The sequence below is a fragment of the Dendrobates tinctorius genome, unplaced genomic scaffold (genome assembly GCF_039654945.1).
Source record: "Dendrobates tinctorius isolate UK_male_01 unplaced genomic scaffold, ASM3965494v1 ptg000223l, whole genome shotgun sequence".
Lineage (NCBI taxonomy): Eukaryota > Metazoa > Chordata > Amphibia > Anura > Dendrobatidae > Dendrobates > Dendrobates tinctorius.
In genome coordinates, this window is record NW_027361890.1 from 2,212,181 (window position 1) to 2,232,986 (window position 20,806).

General features: G+C 47.3%; 1 protein-coding gene across 1 annotated transcript in view; it reads right to left on the bottom strand.

Annotated features, from left to right (window-relative positions):
- Nucleotides 1-20,806, bottom strand: part of LOC141059043 (protein-glutamine gamma-glutamyltransferase 5-like) — a 209,159-nt gene that overhangs the window by 21,416 nt on the left and 166,937 nt on the right. The window contains exons 7-10 of the mRNA XM_073555253.1: nucleotides 6,024-6,162; nucleotides 5,008-5,111; nucleotides 4,671-4,910; nucleotides 4,293-4,583 (exon numbers count right to left, since the gene is read on the bottom strand). Coding sequence (XP_073411354.1) covers nucleotides 4,293-4,583; nucleotides 4,671-4,910; nucleotides 5,008-5,111; nucleotides 6,024-6,162 — 774 coding nt within the window. The remainder of the gene's footprint in view (nucleotides 1-4,292; nucleotides 4,584-4,670; nucleotides 4,911-5,007; nucleotides 5,112-6,023; nucleotides 6,163-20,806) is intronic.

Sequence of the window (20,806 nt, forward strand, 5' to 3'; positions counted from 1 at the left end):
AGGAGGTTGAGGTCTGAGAGTGCCCCCTGCTGTTTATTTTTGGTCATGTAAAGTTTGTTCGCCTATCAATGTATTTAGACTTTACAGTAGATTGTCATAAATTGTTATTGTAAAGTAAAAGTAATCAACTTTACAAACAGAGGTAACTTTGTTTTACTCACCCTCCCCAGGTCCACGTCACCATTATGTCAGCACTGCAAACAGTAACAGACACCGGGAGCAGCAGCAGAGACTCCACGCTGGACCTGGAGAGGTTGAGTGAGGCTCCGTTTTTTCCAAAAACATACTATAAATGAGGAGGAAGGGGTTTTATGGAACCTGAAAACCCTTTTAATGATTGTTATGACAGTAGTTTTTCTGCACGCTCTGTGTGGGGGTCGGAGATGTCGTCTCTGTTTGGATCCATGTTGGTTACAATGGATCTTTAAATATAACCTTACATATCTTTTTTTAGGAATGAACAGTAGTTATATTAATGGTTTTAAGTGTTTTTTCATAAGGGCTTGATTACACCCCCGTATACATCTCATGAGTGCTATCCGATATTTAATGGTACAGCACTCAGACCAATGTTATTCAATGAGGCAATGCTGATGACCAATTTTTTTCACTGACAGAATCTGTCAGTGAGAAAGTAATTACAGCATGCTTTGAAATAGGATGTCACTCACTCATTCATGTCTATGGGAACGTGGAAATCATCAAACTGTGCTCAGATGACATCCGAGTGCAGCCCAATTTCCGAGTACACATGCAATAAAGAAGATGGAGAAATTTGGTTCCCCATCTTCTCCTCACAGTGTGCTATGATTCTCTCATCCTAGAGAATCGCGTCACACTATATTGACATCCAGCGCAAACTTTGATCACAGTTTGATTGGAGTATCATTAGCATAATCGGCTCGATTTATCTGGGAAGAAACAATCGATGATCATGTGACCTTGGCTTTAATGTTATAATATCTTAATAGGGGTAGAGAAAGGTTAGTGGGAGAAAGAGTAGTCGAAAAGTGTTATGTGTGTCACTCTTTTTCTCAACCCATGGTGGGTGTGAGGTGTAATCTGTCAGTAATCAAATGAAATTTGAATGGAATTGGAATGCAATACTTCTCTTTAACACAAAGGGGGCCTGATCAAATTGCAGGTAATGTAACCTGCCATCAGAAATGTGCAACAGGCTCTATTATAGGGATATGCTTATGGAAAGTGTTATACGAGCAACATAATCTCCCATATTTTTTTTTTCTTTTAGGAAATATTGACATTACAGAATATCTCTATTCTTTCTACAACTTATTTAAAAAATGGAATGAATTTCAAAATAATTGAATGCTGCATAACTCCCAACTTTCCAGGAAGAAAAGAGGGAGAGATAATTTAGTGCCAATGGAGCGCCCCACCAGGGCCCGTTGATCTCAATGGGAGTTGTCACGGAAGCTGTGACCCGGTCCGTGGCCCTGGGGCTCCATGGCAAAGAGGGGATGAATGAACAATTAAATGAAGTTTATGAATAGTTTGTGATGCCACCTGAGGTGTTCGGCAAGTGAGGTGTGAGGCCGACGCTGCATGCATGGGACTGGTGGTGGGTTGCAGCCAAGATGGTGAAGCTCCCCACAGGTGAAGCTGTAGTCCCAGGGCAGTGTAGATGTAGCAATGGAGAAGAGGCACAGGCGGTGTAGAGGCTGGTGCCCAGATGTAGTAGTGCGGGGTGTAGTGATGCGGGAATAAGTGGAGGACACCAGGGCATGTAGTTCCAAAAGCTTTACTCACAGTCTGCAGTTCGCACAGATGCCTGCCTCCGTGCGGTGTCCTCCGGGTCCTGGGCTCAGTCAACCTCCAGGCAAGATAGGATGCTCCCTTCCAACACTCCGCGAACATGTGCCTTTCTGAACGTCTCCTCTATAGCGCCTTTAAGTGAAGTGCTCCTAGTACTGAGTTACACTGGAGTGCCTCCTGACAGATGTTCCCATGAACTCTACTTGTACGGCAGACAGCTGTAGCCTGCTTCGGGGACTCCTTACTCCTGAGTCCCGGCTCACTATCCAAGTTGCTGTTGTGCCCCCAAGTCTTAGATGGGAGTAGTGCATTTACAGCCCACTACTCCACCGGTGTCTGCTGCAGGACCTTCAGTATCCATACAACCTCGGGGACCGGGCCCCGGCCTTGCACTTAGAACTTCTAGGCAGGGTTCTTCCTCTAACCCACGTCCTCTGTGTTCCCTTTTACTCCTTCATTCCATACTAATCCCTCTCTCTCATAGAAGGTCAGGTTTCAGTCTAATGTCTTTCTCCTTCTTTCCTTTCCTGTGCCAGCTGGCTCAGATCACTGAGGCAGCTGCAGCACTCCTTCCTCCATTCCTCTTCCAGGGATCCTCACTCCTCACCGAGTGACTCTCTCTCCTACTAACTGACTGACTAACTGACTCTTCCCGCTCTTTATGTATTCTAAACTCCACCCGCCTCCCAGCACGTTTCGTGTTCCAAGCAGGGAACCACCAAAGGTGCTCTGCTACTTTCTAAGCAAGGAGCCGCAATGTGGCTTTCTGAACTACCATGTTGTGTGGGATGCGAGTGTTGGAGCATGGTTAGGAGCCTCCAACTCACCTGGATGGTGGGGCACCACACCTCAGGAGGAGGTGCAGTACCTCTGTGGCGACTGAAGCCTCAGGGGCGCCACACCAATAACAGCAAAATTTTAGGCTATGCCCTTATTCACGACTCTAGCCACACCCATTTACCATTTGGGTTTTTTGTGCTAAAGAAACTGTAAAAAAGTGATGAATGGATGCTGTAAAAGTAATGAATACTTGAAGGACTGCAAGACTTTTGTTCCAAGTCTGGACTACCCCTATAAGTATAAAATAAAATGTATTTCTAAGCATAATCATGTTTTTACTATTTTATTGGAGGTGGGGGCACTTTGTAATTATATTTTGCAATTCATACAATATACGTAGTGGTATTCGCTGGGATTCAAACTTTCTTTGGCTGCATGTTGTGGCAGGGTCACTGGCACCGTATGTGAGGGCAAATATGTGTAGCAAAGGTTATGAAAACCATACGTTTTCCTCCAGCATGATATGTGCTGAGAGTAAATCAGTCGTTCCCAGGGTCTGGATTTCATGGTGAGTAGGTCAGAGATGGGCGGGACGCCTACCCACCATATCTCCACCTCAAGGGTGTGGTTGGAGGGAGTTAAATGTCCAGCCAGTGTTTTTTTTCTGTCTGAGTTGTTTTGGAGGAAGGAAGCCTCCAGACTGAAGCTCCAGTGACAGCTCCAGTACGGGCTTGTTCCAGAATGTGGGAGCCATACTGGAAACGACTTTGTATGGACTTTTTTATTCTCATTTGTGCCAGAAAGGCTGCTTTTTTGTTACTATTTTATTATTTATGGTTTATGAAGTAATAAACCATCCATCTTTAACCTAAAAGAGTTCATGTGTCTACATCGTGGAGCAGCTAAGTTAGCTGACCTTCCACAGTGTCTAAATTATGCTCTTATTTAATGACACATTGCACTGGTACATAGAGATATAACCTCATATACCACTGCATTTCTATGTACGAAATAGTAATAAAAATATTACACACAGTATATGGATACATATATATATATATAGAGAGAGAGAGAGAAAGAGAGAGAGAGAGAGAGAGGAAAAGCAGGCAGCGCTCCAACATCTGAGGCTTTGATAAATATTGAAGTGCTGCCTGCTTTTTTCTTTTTTTTTTACATAACATTGTAAACAATCGGATGTTTTGCTGGGGTGGCCTTGCACACACCATACAATCTTTATAATGTGATGTTCCCCTTTCTTCTAAATATATATATACTTATATATACACACAAAAGAATGGAGGCAACACTCCAAAATTAGTGCACATTCTAGGACTTTATTGGCCCATGTGTCGACAGTTCAGTTCATAGTATGAACCTTTCTCAAGCTTTCAGCTTGAGAAAGGTTCACAATATGAATCAAAATGTCACCATATGTGCCATGAAAAGTCCAATAATTTGCACTATTTTTGGAGTGATGCTTCCATATTTTGTTTTTACTATTCAGGTTAGGCTTGCGCCTGGGAAATGTTGCACACCTATTCGCTCTTCTGTTGATATGTAGCTGATGCCCCTTTTTCCCTTTCTTTATAGACTTTATAGAGATGAAACAATGGTTGGTAACATTTAAAGGCAAAAGCGATATCGACATAGAAATAATGAAATAATTGATACCGTTTCCACATTAACCTTGCTATGAGGATAAACTTATGAGAATACATACTTCATTATTTCCTTACCTTTGCCTGGATTGACATCAATCTCTATGTTTTCAGTCCAGAATTGATCCAACGCTTTACCATTATACATCATCTCTTGACCACTGAGAGTTATGTTGAACGTTTTTGGTTCAAAGCCTCTGTTATGAATACGACATAGAAGAATGATGGTCTGTCCGATTAGAGGGGACTGTGCCAACTTCAAGGACACATTGAAGTCCAGTGCCACAATCGAATCTCTTTCCATAAACGGCTTCATTAATTTCAATTTCCCTAAAGCTTTTTCAAATACAATCCTTTCCTCAGCAGATCCTATAAAAAAAATGGAAGCCAGTGAACATTATCCATCACAGAAGTAATACAAATGTTATCGTTTCTGTCACTGAGAGTTATATTTACCATCCTCATACTTGTATTGGTTTGTTATATCTTCTCTGGTGTTACTTCCAACACTCTTCGTACTTATGGACTGGCCAATGGTGAGGGTATCCACTTTTCCTTGTTCTACGCCACCATCATGTAGAACCCAGTGAATTACATCACCATTCACTTCTGTAAACACGAACGCAACATCGTAATCTACATCTACATCTCCTTCTTTGATTGCTTTCACGGGGGCTGGGCCACAGCAATACGTCCCTGGAAGAATACAGAATAAGATAAACCAAATGGCAGGTTTGTATACAATATGAGCTCATGCAGTATGTAGTCTTGATGTATATATGTATATATATACCTCCACTGATCTCTTGTGGGGTGGGATCTAAAACTTGCCAGCCATCATAACCTGGAGGGAGGTCTTTCCTTGCCATCCAACCTTCATCCCAGACATGAAAATTCCTACATGGTTTTACAACATTTCAATATGAGAATATACTACAGTAGTTGTAATTATGATAATTTAGGAAAATAAATATTTTAGTAGCTTGCTTACCAAAATATGTCAACACACCATACTTATATAGAAAAAATGATCAATAATATAAAAATTACATAAGAAGAAGAATAATGCAGTATTCAAAAATGAAATCAACTGACCAAAATATATCCAAAATATCAGTGCATGTAGTCATCAAAAAGGAAAATCAATCTTGAACAGTCATGTGGGATTATGATTGCTATGAGATGGCTTCTTCAAGGTAATCAAGACTTTACACCTGATGAAACCTGTTTACAGCAATACACATAGGGTATAGGGAATCTATTCTCACCTGACAATGCAAGTGTAGATTTACCGTAAGGCCGGAGTCAGACTTGCAACTGTAATGTGAGAAACTCGTACGAGTCTCTCACATCAATACCCGGCACTGCCGCCGGCACTCGGACCAGAGTGTGCGGCAGCATTGAAATACATACAGCTGAACGCTCCGGTCCCGAGTGCCGGTGGCAGTGCCATATATTGATGCGAGAGACTCGTGTGAGTTTCTCGCATCACACTGACGAGTGTGACTCCGGCCTAATCAGAATAGTTTCTACTAATATTTCATTGTGACTTCTAGCTGGAAAGCAATATGTCCTTGAATATTTCGACTATCCAGAATATATTGCATATCTTAATTTTCTAACAGTCTTAGTGTCCTTGTACATCAATGCTGAATAATCAGGGATCTGGCATTAGTTTAGTAAGGCAAAGAAAGAGAAGGTAACATTACTGGTTTGGTGGCTTTGATTATATTGGTTTAGGACTTTTAAGTAACATGTATTAGTCTGTGAATGTATACAGAGTAGCCTCTCCTTGAAATCTTTTCTCACCAGACGCTGTCTCCTTGTGCCGGTTCCAACTTCTTCCCAGTTTCATCATAATATTCATCAACTGTTAGGCTCAAGTTTGTATCATGTGCAGACTGAAAGTTTGTCACTACACGAGCAGGGATTCCCAGGAATCTCAGCACTGTAAAGAATAAAAGCAGAGATTGGAGGTGGAGGCCAAATATATTGTCATACTTACTGTAGAGTGGCCAATATAAAATAAAGAAAGGATGGCTGAATCTGCTGATTATCTTATGTGTATGGGGTTGTTTTGACTCTCCCTTCTTGAGAGATTGTTAGGCATCAGGTTTCTGCGTCTGCTCTGCAGGAATCCAGAGCCTCACATTCTGCGGTCTCCTGCTGTCTTTCTACTGCAGAGGAGATTACTTTGCAGCAGACCGCTCCAGAGAATAAGTCCCTCTGTGTTCCTACTGGGCATGCTCACAAGACGATCTCCCATTGGAGATCAGGACTCATGTGCCCAGGTCCTGTTCCAGATCTCATTGGTCCATCTCGGAGATCTGGAAGGTCCCGCATGGCTATAAAAAGCGCGCATGGCCATTCCACCATGCGCTAGTATAGACTGTACTTGCTATGTGTGATTGGTGACAGATGTATGATTCTGGTGACTGACTTATTATGAAACCCCTTCCCTCTGATATTACGCATGTGGTTAGGGAATTAGTTCAGTAGTCTGCGCCAGTCTGTGGCAAGCCTTAGGCCACTGTGCACACCGCACCTCTGCGCTAGCGTCCGACATAGCGCCTGCTTTGTAGCTGTGTTGTCCAGCGGTAGTGTCCTGCGCCGCGCTGCAGCCCTTCTTGGCGTTCGCAGTAGCGACGCCGCACACACAGTATGTCTAGACGGACGCAGCCCCTCTGTCTTAGTTCCTGCTCCTGTGACCTTATACCGTGTGTGTATTTACCTGAGGCCTGTGATACTAACAGGCTCAGCGTTTTTGTATGTTTATGTTGCGGCGCTTCTGTGTGTGAACAGAGCCCGTGCGCATTATACCGCCATATTGCTCCTCTGTCATTACCTAGCAGCGGTGTAACACCTACTGCATGGTGGACCCCGAGCGGCGAACGCACTTTATTATTTATTTTTATTTAGTGCGTTCCGCCGTTCCTAACATTATACTAGCGCCAGGGTCTGGCTAGTAATGGCAGATCAGCAGCAACTCCTACAGTGCATTCGCCAGCTAGAGGGCTGGTTGGCTTCTCTTGAGAGCGTTATCTCAACGGTGAAGTCTTCAGAGGCTGCTGTACAGGAGATCGCAGAGGCGGTTTCATGTATGTCCACGTCCTCCCACGCGCCGACAGTTACCCGCATCCCGTTGCCCGATAAATTTTCTGGCGATGGCGCCTCCTGTAGGGGTTTCGTCAGCCAGTGCTCTATCCAGCTGGAGTTACTGACTGCGCAACGGGTCAAGGTGGGGTTTATTGTTTCCCTTCTGTCGGGCAAGGCGTTGGAGTGGGCTACGCCACTATGGGAGCTTGGTGACCCAGAGGTTCGGACCGCTGCTCAGTTTTTAACAGCTATTAAGCAGGTCTTCCTGGGACCACGGGTCATGAACGACACCTCTCTACAGCTACTGGCTTTGACTCAGGGATCCCTCTCGGTTAGTCAGTATGCCGTTCGTTTTCAGACACTGGCTTCCGAGCTGGAGTGGTCTGACAAAGCCCTCATCCCTGTGTTTTGGAGAGGTTTAGCTGAGCATGTTAAGGATGCTCTTTCTATCAGAGAGGTTCCTGCAAGTCTGGAGGAGCTGATTGCCATTGCCACCTGTATTGATATCCATTTTTCGGAGCACGGGCTGGAGCGTGCTCAATCCAGACGGAAGTTTACTCCGGCTCCCAACCTCTTTGAACCTCTGGAGTCACCCGAGCCAGAGTGTTCACTCCCAGAGCCCATGGAGGTGTATCGTGCCAGTCTCGAGGCGCGTCTGACACTAAGCTCCACTTGCGGCTGCCACTGTCAGCACTCTGTTCACCAGGATAACGGGGCCCCGCAATGGCCAAACTCTGTGCCGCCGGGCAAGACCTTTGTCCCCCCTCGCCTTCGGCCGAAGGTTATCGCATGGGCACACGCGTCCAGGGTGGGCGGTCACTGTGGCTACTTGCAGACCACAAAACTCCTGGCAGGGTCGTATTGGTGGCCGCACAGGGCTCGGGACATTAAAAACTATATTCAGGCTTGCGCCTCGTGTGCTCGGGTAAGCTTCCTTAAGCAGAGAGTGGAGACATCCGCCGACACACCGCGGTGTCCCACTTCAACTTATGCTCAGGGCGGTTTTGCCGCTCCCGTTGTCTCCCACGTGTCCCTTCTTAAACCTGGCGATCTTGCCGCCTCTGATACCTTCCACGTGTCCCGCTTTTCTGTGTCACCTACCGCGACATCAGACTTGCCTTCGGACGAGTCTGAGGCCTATGCCTCTGATGGGCACAGGGTGGTGGATTGGAAGGCTCAGAGAGGAGGGGGCCCTAGGAAGGGGGGTAATGTTAGGTGTCAAGTTTCTGCATCTGCTCTGCAGGAATCCAGAGCCTCACATTCTGCGGTCTCCTGCTGAGGAGATTACTTTGCAGCAGACCGCTCCAGAGACTAAGTCCCTCTGTGTTCCTACTGGGCATGCTCACGAGATGATCTCCCATTGGAGATTGGGAGTCATGTGCCCAGGTCCTGTTCCAGATCTCATTGGTCCATCTCAGAGATCTGGAAGGACCCGCACGGCTATAAAAAGCGCACATGGCCATTCCGCCATGCGCTAGTATAGACTATACTTGCTATGTGTGAATGGTGACGGATGTATGATTCTGGTGACTGACTTATTATGAAACCGCTTCCCTCTGATATTACGCATGTGGTTAGGGAATTAGTTCAGTAGTCTGCGCCAGTCTGTGGCAAGCCTTAGGCCACTGTGCACACCGCATCTCTGCGCTAGCGTCCGACATAGCGCCTGCTTTGTAGCTGTGTCTTCCAGCGGCAGTGTCCTGCGCCACGCTGCAGTTGCAGCCCTTCTTGGCGTTCGCAGTAGCGACGCCGTACACACAGTAGGTCTAGACGGACGCAGCCCCTCTGTCTTAGTTCCTGCTCCTGTGACCTTATACCATGTGTGCATTTACGTGAGGCCTGTGATACTAACAGGCTCAGTGTTTTTGTATGTTTATGTTGCGGCTAGTGTTGAGCATTCCGATACCGCAAGTATCGGGTATCGGCCGATATTAGCTGTATCGGAATTCCGATACTTAGTTCCGATACTTTTTTCATATCGAATACCGGAATCGGAAGTTCCCATAATGCTAGGAGCCCGCTCGATTTGATTCAGCCAATGGGGATCCTCAGAAGTGTGGGCACATCCTGTTATGCATGTAGGCATGTTAACTACTGGCATTGCTGTGATTGGCTGCTGAAATGATGTCATGATGCACTATAAAAACCGCAGCAGCCGCCATTTCGGGTTCACTCTGCTGTGAATTCAGTTAGGGACAGGCTGCTGTTGAAGACTGTGAGGGACAGTTAGAAATAGCGATCATCAAACATATCTATTGCTCTACCCAGGCTACATAATCCACCACTGTAGCATTTTTTTAGCCCAGCAGCGCTGTTTTAATAGCTGTCTGCAAGGGCTTTGTGAGTGCAGACCCACGCTGTGTAGTGTGTCCTGCAGGCACGTCTGCTTGTAGGCCGCCCAGCGTGTGTCTCTGCCTCATACACATTTTTCTTTTATTGCTGCCTTTTTTTTCTCCTGTATAGTGTGCTTCCATAAGTATCCATATACGTTGGTTGCAAACACTAAAGGAGTGGACAGTGGAGCCTTTCAGCAGCCTTTCAGTACTATAGCCCATTTCTCTGCACTGTTTTTGGCTGTCTGATAGGTCTCTCTGTGTGTGAGTGCAGCTCACGTTGCAGTGTGTTCTACAGCCACCGCTGGTTGTAGTCCGCTCAGCGTGCATCACTACCTCATACATAGTCCTTTTTTTGCAGCTAATTTGTCCAGATTTTTGCTCATATATTAGTGTGCTTCCATCCGCATCCATTGTCATTGGTTGGTTGCAAACACTATATAGGATTACAAATTTCCACAACTAGGGCCTGAACAAACATGGCACTTCCCAACATATGTGTACACCAAACAGATCAAGGAAACATAATGCCATAAAATACAAATTGCTTTATTGAAATACATACAAAAGACATAGACATGATAAAAGGAGATGGATATATCGATGGATATCACAAATACAAATGTGCTAATCGTATGAAAATATACACCAGAGATAAAGTATCAATTCATGACAAAGTGCATCAGTATAAAGCATAGGGGATATGCAAAACATGAACATTCATAGGCAGAAAGACTGTGGTCTACTGCAATAATGATAATAACTGGCAGAAATACAGTCTTTCTGCCTATGAATGAAAGACTTCAATGACTTCCGCATCCTCTCAGGGCCAGAGCACTGGAGAGCAACCATCTGTCTCTTCACCACCTGCCAAATGCAGTGATGCGCAACTGCTTTGTCCCTCTGAATCTGAAGAGGCGGGTGGGCCAGTGACTATTGTCAGCACACCTCAGTACTCATCTGATGATGATGAGACTCAGTTGCCAATTTCTGGTGCGTACGGTGCTGGTGAGACAACCCAGGACCAGCCGGTGCTTGAAGAGGGGAGAGGAGATGATGAGGTCCTTGATCCATCATGGCGTCAGCCACAAGAAGGTGGTGGGAGCAGCTCTGAGGAAGAGATTCCCCGAACGGCCAAAAGAGGAGGGAGAGGGCGGGGGCAGACTTGGTTGCCTGTAGCCTCCACTTTGGCACCCGTGAGGAGCAATCCTCTTCTAAAACACAAAACGGGCGCTCCCAGGACTTGCAGTGCATGGTCTTTTTTTGACACAGTTGCAGATGACATTTGCTTTGTCAAATGCAAGCTGTGTCATCAGAAAGTGAAACGAGGGAAAAATGTGAGCAACCTCAATACCACAAATATGTGGAAACATGTGCGTACCAAGCACGAGGTGGAGTTACACAGACACACTGAAGATGTAGGCCAACCTTCAGCAGCACCTACCACCTCTTCAGCTCGTGTTGGGGCCTCTTCCTCCAGCTCACACACAGCTGGTTCGGCTTCCTCACTGGAACGCCATGGAAGAACCTCTGCCACTGTTGTCCAGAGACCCAGTGAAATTCCACCCACTGAACCGCATTCTCAGTCATCAGCACACTCCCAAGCCACTCACCAGCAATTGGTAGCACAGGCATGGGAGAAAAAGCGGCCATACTCGGCAAACCATCCCCGAGCACTGGCTCTGAATGCCGGCATTGCCAAACTACTGGCCCTTGAGATGCTGTCATTCAGGCTGGTGGAGACTGACACCTTCCGGAACTTGATGTCATTGGCAGTTCCACAATACAATGTGCCCAGCCGCTTTTATTTCAGCAGGCAAGCCGTCCCTGCCCTGCAAAAGCATGTGGAGGGAAAAACTAAAAATGCACTACTAAACGCCGTCAGTAGCAAGGTCCACCTGACCACCGATGCGTGGACCAGTAGCCATGGACAGGGACGATACCTTTCCCTCACTGCCCATTGGGTCAATGTTGTGGAGTCGGGTACAGATCTGGAGAGTGGCTCTGTACGTATTCTGCCAACTCCAAGGATTGCAGGAATGCAGTCTGTACATATTGAGTCTACCTCCTACTCTAGTTCCTCGGAATCAGCACTGCATGAGCCTGTTAGGCCAGATATGAGCACAGGTGTGGCCAAAAGTCAACAGGCCGTCCTTAAATTAATTTCTTTGGGGAATCGGAGCCACACAGCACAGGAGCTCTGGAATGCCATCAAGCAGGAGAGCGATGTGTGGTTTGTGCCAGCGAATCTCCAGCCAGGTTTGGTAGTGAGTGACAATGGCCGAAATCTAGTTGCAGCTCTGGGCCTAGGCAACCTCACTCACATACCATGTCTGGCACACGTGCTCAATTTGGTCGTGCAGAGCTTTCTGAGGGACTATCCGGATCTTGATGCACTGCTGCACAAGGTTCGCCTAGAGTGTGCTCACTTGCGGCGTTCCAGCATGGCAAGATCGCGCATTGCATCTCTGCAACGCCGATTCCGCCTGCCAGAACATCGCATCATATGTGACCTCCCCAACAGGTGGAATTCAACGTTACATATGTTGGAGCGGTTGTGTGAGCAGCAGGCAGCAGTAATGGAGTACCAGCTGCTTCAGGCGTAAAACAAGTCGCACTGTGCGCCGGACACACTTCACCACCACTGAGTGGGCCACTATGAGGGACATATGCCAAGTTTTGCGTGCCTTTGATGACTCCACGCGGATGGCCAGTGCAGATGATGCACTAGTCAGCATGACTGTCCCCCTTATCTGTCTGCTTCAAAAAACCTTACAAGCACTAAGTGAGGAGGTTTTTGAAGAGGTCGAGGATGAGGAGTCAGAAATGCCATCTGCTTCTGGCAAGTCTGCGCAACGTGCTTCCACACAAGGGCCCAGGCAGGGGACACTTAGTGAGGAGGATGACGAGGAGTCAATGGAGGAGGAACACATCTCTCCAGAGGAGGGAGGTACACAAGGCTCTAATAGTCAGTGTGTACAGCGAGGGTGGGTGATGCTGAGCAGGCTGAGATGCTGCCTCAAGCTGGGGACAGCGTTTCCGGTCCAGTTGGCAGTCTGCAGCACATGGTTGATTTCATGCTGCAGTGCTTGTTAAATGACCGCCGCATCGCCAACATTCTCCACACGGCTGATTATTGGGTGTACACCCTCCTAGATCCTCGCTACCGGGACAACTTACAAAGCCTCAATCCACAGTTGAACTGGGAGCGTAAAATGCGGGAGTACCAAGAAACACTTGTGCAGGCCATCATGTTCTCCATTACCCCCGCAAGTGTTGCTGGTAGTGCTTTTCAAAGCAGCCATGTGGGTAGAGGCAGTGGAGGAAGCTCTGCACAAAGAGGTAGCAGAGGCAGTGGCGCAGGACAAGGCAAGGCCAGTATGGCCCAAATGTGGAAAAGTTTTGTGGGACCGCCACAAACGGCTACACCATCACAGACAGCTCCAGTCAGCAGGAGGCAACGTTTCCATCAGATGGTGACAGACTACTTGTCTTGCCCTGTTAGTGTACTCCCAGACGGCTCTTCCCCGTTCTAGTTTTGGGTCTCTAAGCTGGATACATGGCCAGAGCTTAGCCAGTATGCATTGGAGGTGCTGGCTTGCCCTGCTGCCAGTGTATTATCGGAACGTTTCTTTAGTGCTGCAGGTGGTGTGGTAACAGACCGTCACACGCGACTATCCACCGATAATGTTGACCAGCTTACTTTTGTGAAAATGAACAAGGCCTGAATTTGCCAGTCCTCTTCCAGAATACATAATTGGCTGGCAACAGGATCCAGGTCTCCTCTTGTGTTCATGTTTCTATGACCTGAACTTTATTTTCTGGGCTACAGCAACGCCCATTGTTGCTCAGAAGTGCTGTCCACACAGACAAAACACTCGCTCATGTGTAAGTGGGGTTTGGTAATGTCAGCTGATCCCCTGCTGTGTGTATGGCAAAGTGTCCTGCTCCCTCCAAACTCAAAGTACCTCAGATTTACACCTGGCTCCAAGTAGGCCTCGGCCTACTACCTGATTTTCCCTGGGCTCCGACACCGCCAGTTGGTGCTCAGAAGTGCTGTCCACACAGACAAAACACTCGCTCATGTGTAAGTGGGGTTTGGTAACGTCAGCTGATCCCCTGCTGTGTGTACGGCAAACTCTCCTGCTGCCTACAACTTCTGACTACCTCTGATTTAATATGTTCTCTGATTTGCCCTCTGTCTCCACTCTGTTTTGAGTATTTCCTCTGGCCTACAATACCGCCTGTTTCTGCTCTCAAGTGCCGTCTGCACAATCAACACTTGTTCCTGTGTTACCTGGGTCCTGTAACATCTGCTCATCTCCAGAGGTGAGTCCGGCTAGGTCTCCTGCTTTGTCTACATTCCCACTACTTGTAGTGGAAAAGTGGACAGAGCAGGAGACATTGCCTGACTCACCTCTAGGGATAAGCTGCTGTTACAGAACCCCAGTAACACAGGAACAAGTGTTGGTTGTGCAGACGGCATTTCAGAGCAGCAACTGGCGTGGTTGGAAGCCAGAGGAAATACTCGAAACAGAGTGAAGACCGAGGCCTAATTGGAGTACGTTGACAGTTAGTAGTAGTGTAGAAACAATCTAAAACTGCCACCAAGTAGGCCTCAGCCTATTACCTGATTTTCCCTGGGCTCCGATACCGCCAGTTGGTGCTCAGAAGTGCTGTACGCACAGACAAAACACTCGCTCATCTGTAAGTGGGGTTCGGTAACGTCAGCTGATCCCCTGCTGTGTGTATGGCAAAGTGTCCTGCTCCCTCCAAAGTCAAAATACCTCCGATTTACACCTGGCTCCTAGTAGGCCTCAGCCTACACCATGATTGTCCCTGGGCTCCAACAACGCCAGTTGGTGCTCGGAAGTGCTGTCCACACAGAAAAAAAACACTCGCTCATGTGAAAGTGGGTGTCAGTAACGTCAGCTGATCCGCTGCTGTGTGGAGGGCAAACTGCTGCTGTCTCCAAATTTTAACTACTTCTGATTTAAACATTCTCTGATTTGGCGTCTGTCTCCACTCTGTCTCTAGTATTTCCCCTGACCTCCAACACCGCCAGTTCCTGCTCACAGTTGCCGTCCACGCATTCCACACTTGTTCCTGTGTTCCTGGTGTTCTGTTACGTGAGCTGATCCCCCAATGTGTGTCCCGCACTGTCTTCTGCGCTGTCCACCTTCCCACTACAAGTGGTGGGAATGTGGACAGAGCAGGAGACATTGCCAGACACACATCAGGGGATCTGCTGACATTACAGAACCCCAGTAACACAGGTGTGGATTGGGCAGACGGCTACTGTACGCATAAACTGGCGGTGTTGGTGGTCAGGTGAAATCCTGGAAACAGAGTGGAGACAGATGCCTAATTGGAGCACGTTGACAGTCTGTTGTAGCCTACAAACGATATAAAAATGCCACCAAGTAGGCCTCGGCCTACACCATGATTGTCCCTGGGCTCCAACATCACCAGTTGCTGCTCAGAAGTTTCGTTGGCACGGGTACTCCCTCCTGCCCAGACTGGTTCCAGCACGCCAGCTGTTTCCGGGTAGTGTCAAGGTCACTATGCCACCAATCCGTTGTCCTGTCGTCTTGCGGCCGGGTTAGCCGACTCTACGGTGCCTGCAGTTTAGGTGACTCCTATGTGGACTGCGGGATCTGGCACTGAAGGCTGGATCCGTAGTGCCAATGGGACATGGACCCCCTGTAGGACTGTGGGTTTCGGTAACTGCGGCCGGCTTGCGGCCTGGCTACTTTGCTTTGGATGGGTACCTTCTGCTACCCATCCGGGTGCCAGCACTGTCAGCTGATTCTCGCCAGAGCCTTTGGCCTAGGTGCCTCCATCTCGGTATCTGAGGTCCAGCAACGTCAGCTGGTCCTTGGTAGTGCTTTTTAGCACAGGTACCATCTGCTTAGTAACCGTGGTCCAGCACCGTCAGTTTGTCCTCGGTAGTGCCATTGGCTCTTGTTCCTTCTGCTACCCATCCGGGTGCCAGCACTGTCAGCTGGTTCTCGCCAGAGCCTTTGGCCTAGGTGCCTCCATCTCAGTATCCAAGGTCCAGCAACGTCAGCAGGTCCTTGGTAGTGATTTCTAGCACAGGTACCTCCTGCCTAGTAACTGTGGTCCAGCACCGTCAGCTGTTCCTCGGTAGTGCCATTGGCTCTTGTAGCTTTTGCTACCCATCTGGGTTCCAGCACCGTCAGCTGGTTCTCGGCAGTGTCTTTGGCACGGGTACTCCCTGTTGCCCAGCCTGTTTTCAGCATGCCAGCTGTTTCCGGGTAGTGTCAAGGTCACTTTGCCACCAATCCGTTGTCCTGTCGTCTTGCGGCCGGGTTAGCCGACTCTTCGGTGCCTGCAGTTAGGTGACTCCTATGTGGACTGCGGGATCTGGCACTGAAGGCTGGATCCGTAGTGCCAATGGGACATGGACCCCCTGTAGGACTGTGGGTTTCGGTAACTGCGGCTGGCTTGCGGCCTGGCTACTTTGCTTTGGATGGGTACCTTCTGCTACCCATCCGGGTGCCAGCACTGTCAGCTGGTTCTCGCCAGAGCCTTTGGCCTAGGTGCCTCCATCTCGGTATCCGAGGTCCAGCAACGTCAGCTGGTCCTTGGTAGTGCTTTTTAGCACAGGTACCTTCTGCTTATTAACCGTGGTCCAGCACCGTCAGTTGGTCCTCGGTAGTGCCATTGGCTCTTGTTCCTTCTGCTACCCATCCGGGTGCCAGCACTGTCAGCTGGTTCTCGCCAGAGCCTTTGGCCTACGTGCCTCCATCTCGGTATCCGAAGTCCAGCACCGTCAGCTGGTCCTTGGTAGTGCTTTTTAGCACAGGTACCTTCTGCTTAGTAACCGTGGTCCAACACCGTCAGTTGGTCCTCGGTAGTGCCATTGGCTCTTGTTCCTTCTGCTACCCATCCGGGTGCCAGCACTGTCAGCTGGTTCTCACCAGAGCCTTTGGCCTAGGTGCCTCCATCTCGGTATCCGAGGTCCAGCACCATCAGCTGGTCCTTGGTAGTGCTTTTTAGCACAGCTACCTTCTGCTTAGTAACCGTGGTCCAGCACCGTCAGTTGGTCCTCAGTAGTGCCATTGGCTCTTGTTCCTTCTGCTACCCATCCGGGCTCCAGCGCTGTCAGCTGATTCTCACCAGAGCCTTTGGCCTAGGTGCCTCCATCTCGGTATCTGAGGTCCAGCAACGTCAGCTGGTCCTTGGTAGTGGTTTCTAGCACAGGTACCTCCTGCACAGTAACCGGGGTCCAGCACCGTCAGCTGTTCCTCAGTAGTGCCATTAGCTCTTGTTCCTTCTGCTGCCACTACGGGTTCCAGTACTGTCAGCTGGTTCTCGCCAGTTTCTCAGCCTTCTTGTACCTTCTGCGACATTTCCAAGATCAAGCTTTTTGAAATTGTCTTTGGTAATCCTTATTGATCTCCATGACGACGACCCTGATGACGACGACCCTGATGACGACGACCCTGAAGACCACACCAAAGAAGACCAGAAATATGACCCTAAATAATATGACCAAGAGGACAAAGAACATGAAGACAACCACCAAGATACAGAACAAAAGACAGAAGAACAAGAAGCAGAAGAACAGAAAGCAGAAGAACATTAAGCATAAGACTAAAAATCAGCATAGAAGATATCAAAATTCTAAGCAGAAGAAGACTAAGCAGTAAATGGGGGTGAGTCCGTTCCTCCTCGTGGTGCCCCTGGAAAATGCCTGCTGCTGCAGGCCAAACTGAACGCGGACAAATCCTGTTGTAAATCTTTTGTGACAGGCAGAACGTAAGGTGTAATCTTATAACTTTTATAGATAAGTACTACAAGAATGCCTGTCACCATAAGAAAATGAAGAAAAAGAAGAATAGGAAGAAGATGAAGAAATAGCATATGAAAATTAATAATAGCTGAATAAGATGAATATGAAGAATGGAAAAAAAAAATAATGGGAAGAAGGTGAAGAAGAAGATGAATAAGGTGAAGAAAAAGTTGATGAAAAAAATGCTACTGCTGCGGATCATGAAGGAGAAAGTGTGGGAGAAGTACAAAAGAAGGTGAAGAGCATGGAAGTTGGGAAACATACATATCTGACAAAATATAAAAAAGTTAACATAGTCAATATCTTTTTAACTTTTAAAAAATTGGAATTAATGCTATGCCATGTGATTTGAATAAACCACTATGCCTTTAATGTCTCCTCCACCTCCCACAATACATTCTACATGATTCTTATTTGTTTTCAATTATGTAGAAATAGCCAACAAGGAAATAAAGGGCTTTTTTTAAGTCAGATACCGGAAGTCCCATTGACTTGAATGGGACTTCCGGTATCGGAATCGGCGATACCCGATATTTTTTTCGTATCGGGCGATACCATCCGATACGATATTTTTGGGTATCGAACGGTATTGCTCAACACTAGAGTTGAGTGACTTTTGTTTTTTTAGGGTCGCGTTTCGTTTCGTGAAACCCGACTTTTCCAAAAGTCGGGTCGGGCAAGATCGTCCGATTATAGGGAAAAGTCGGGGTCGTCCCGAAACACGAAACCCAATGTAAGTCAATGGGGAATAAAAGTCGGCAGTGAGAGGAGGACAGGAAACACACCAACAGTGCCCATTTGAATGCCAAAAGCATCAATTCTTCTTACTTAAGCTTGTCAACCTTAATTAACTTCATAATATAAGTTACGCACTGAAAAATGGGTGTTATTTGGCTAAAGTTGTGGGGGGGAGGGCTGGCTGCAGGTTTTCAGGTGCCCTGGGCGAAAGAGCGCCCCTTTAACACATACCACAACTCATCATGCTCCGATACGGCAGATAAATAGCGGTATAGTACAATGAAAAATACCTCACTTTTTACATCTCATGACGAGGCCCATCTATTTCTCCATACAGAATCATTGGTCCCATATAATGTTTGAAACAGTATATGATGAGCTCCACATAATGCTACAGTATATGTTGGTCCCCATGGATGAAGCTCCACTGTCTTATGGGCCCAAATAATGCTCCAAACATAATGGGCCCCATTTCTAATGCTCTAGTGTATAATGGGCCCTGTAAATGCTGCTCCAGTGTCTGATGTCCACCTTTGGAATGTTCCAGAGTATGGTGGGCCCCATCTATCATTCTCCAGAGTATAGTGCTCCCCAAAAATTGCTGTCCCAACATTGAAAACAATCAAATAAGTCTCCTCGCTAGGGAATCCCTGTACTTGTCTGGACAGGTGCTGTAGCTTGCTTAACAGCTCGCCAGCCGTTCTCACGCCCAGTATGGATTGCACGTGATTGCACAAAGGTTAGAAAGGGTACCGTATCCCTGGATAACATGTATGGATAGCGTACACATTCAAAATATATGTCTATACAGCATGAGGCAGGCTCAGACGGTGTTAGGCCCAGTATGGATTGCACGTGATTGCACAAAGGTTAGAAAGGGTACCGTATCCCTGGATAACATGTATGGATAGCGTACACATTCAAAATATATGTCTATACAGCATGAGGCAGGCTCAGACGGTGTTAGGCCCAGTATGGATTGCACGTGATTGCACAAAGGTTAGAAAGGGTACCGTATCCCTGGATAACATGTATGGATAGCGTACACATTCAAAATATATGTCTATACAGCATGAGGCAGGCTCAGACGGTGTTAGGCCCAGTATGGATTGCACGTGATTGCACAAAGGTTAGAAAGGGTACCGTATCCCTGGATAACATGTATGGATAGCGTACACATTCAAAATATATGTCTATACAGCATGAGGCAGGCTCAGATGGTGTTAGGCCCAGTATGGATTGCACGTCATTGCACAAAGGTTAGAAAGGGTACCGTATCCCCGGATAACATGTATGGATAGCGTACACATTCAAAATATATGTCTATACAGCATGAGGCAGGCTCAGACGGTGTTAGGCCCAGTATGCATTGCACGTCATTGCACAAAGGTTAGAAAGGGTACCGTATCCCCGGATAACATGTATGGATAGCGTACACATTCAAAATATATGTCTATACAGCATGAGGCAGGCTCAGACGGTGTTAGGCCCAGTATGGATTGCACGTCATTGCACAAAGGTTAGAAAGGGTACCGTATCCCCGGATAACATGTATGGATAGCGTACACATTCAAAATATATGTCTATACAGCATGAGGCAGGCTCAGACGGTGTTAGGCCCAGTATGGATTGCACGTCATTGCACAAAGGTTAGAAAGGGTACCGTATCCCCGGATAACATGTATGGATAGCGTACACATTCAAAATATATGTCTATACAGCATGAGGCACGCTCAGACGGTGTTAGGCCCAGTATGGATTGCACGTCTTTGCACAAAGGTTAGAAAGGGTACCGTATCCCTGGATAGCATGTATGGATAGCGTACACATTCAAAATATATGTCTATACAGCATGAGGCAGGCTCAGACGGTGTTAGGCCCAGTATGGATTGCACGTCATTGCACAAAGGTTAGAAAGGGTACCGTATCCCCGGATAACATGTATGGATAGCGTACACATTCAAAATATATGTCTATACAGCATGAGGCAGGCTCAGACGGTGTTAGGCCCAGTATGGATTGCACGTCATTGCACAAAGGTTAGAAAGGGTACCGTATCCCCGGATAACATGTATGGATAGCGTACACATTCAAAATATATGTCTATACAGCATGAGGCAGGCTCAGACGGTGTTAGGCCCAGTATGGATTGCACGTCATTGCACAAAGGTTAGAAAGGGTACCGTATCCCTGGATAACATGTATGGATAGCGTACACATTCAAAATATATGTCTATACAGCATGAGGCAGGCTCAGACGGTGTTAGGCCCAGTATGGATTGCACGTCATTGCACAAAGGTTAGAAAGGGTACCGTATCCCCGGATAACATGTATGGATAGCGTACACATTCAAAATATATGTCTATACAGCATGAGGCAGGCTCAGACGGTGTTAGGCCCAGTATGAATTGCACGTCATTGCACAAAGGTTAGAAAGGGTACCGTATCCCCGGATAACATGTATGGATAGCGTACACATTCAAAATATATGTCTATACAGCATGAGGCAGGCTCAGACGGTGTTAGGCCCAGTATGGATTGCACGTCATTGCACAAAGGTTAGAAAGGGTACCGTATCCCCGGATAACATGTATGGATAGCGTAC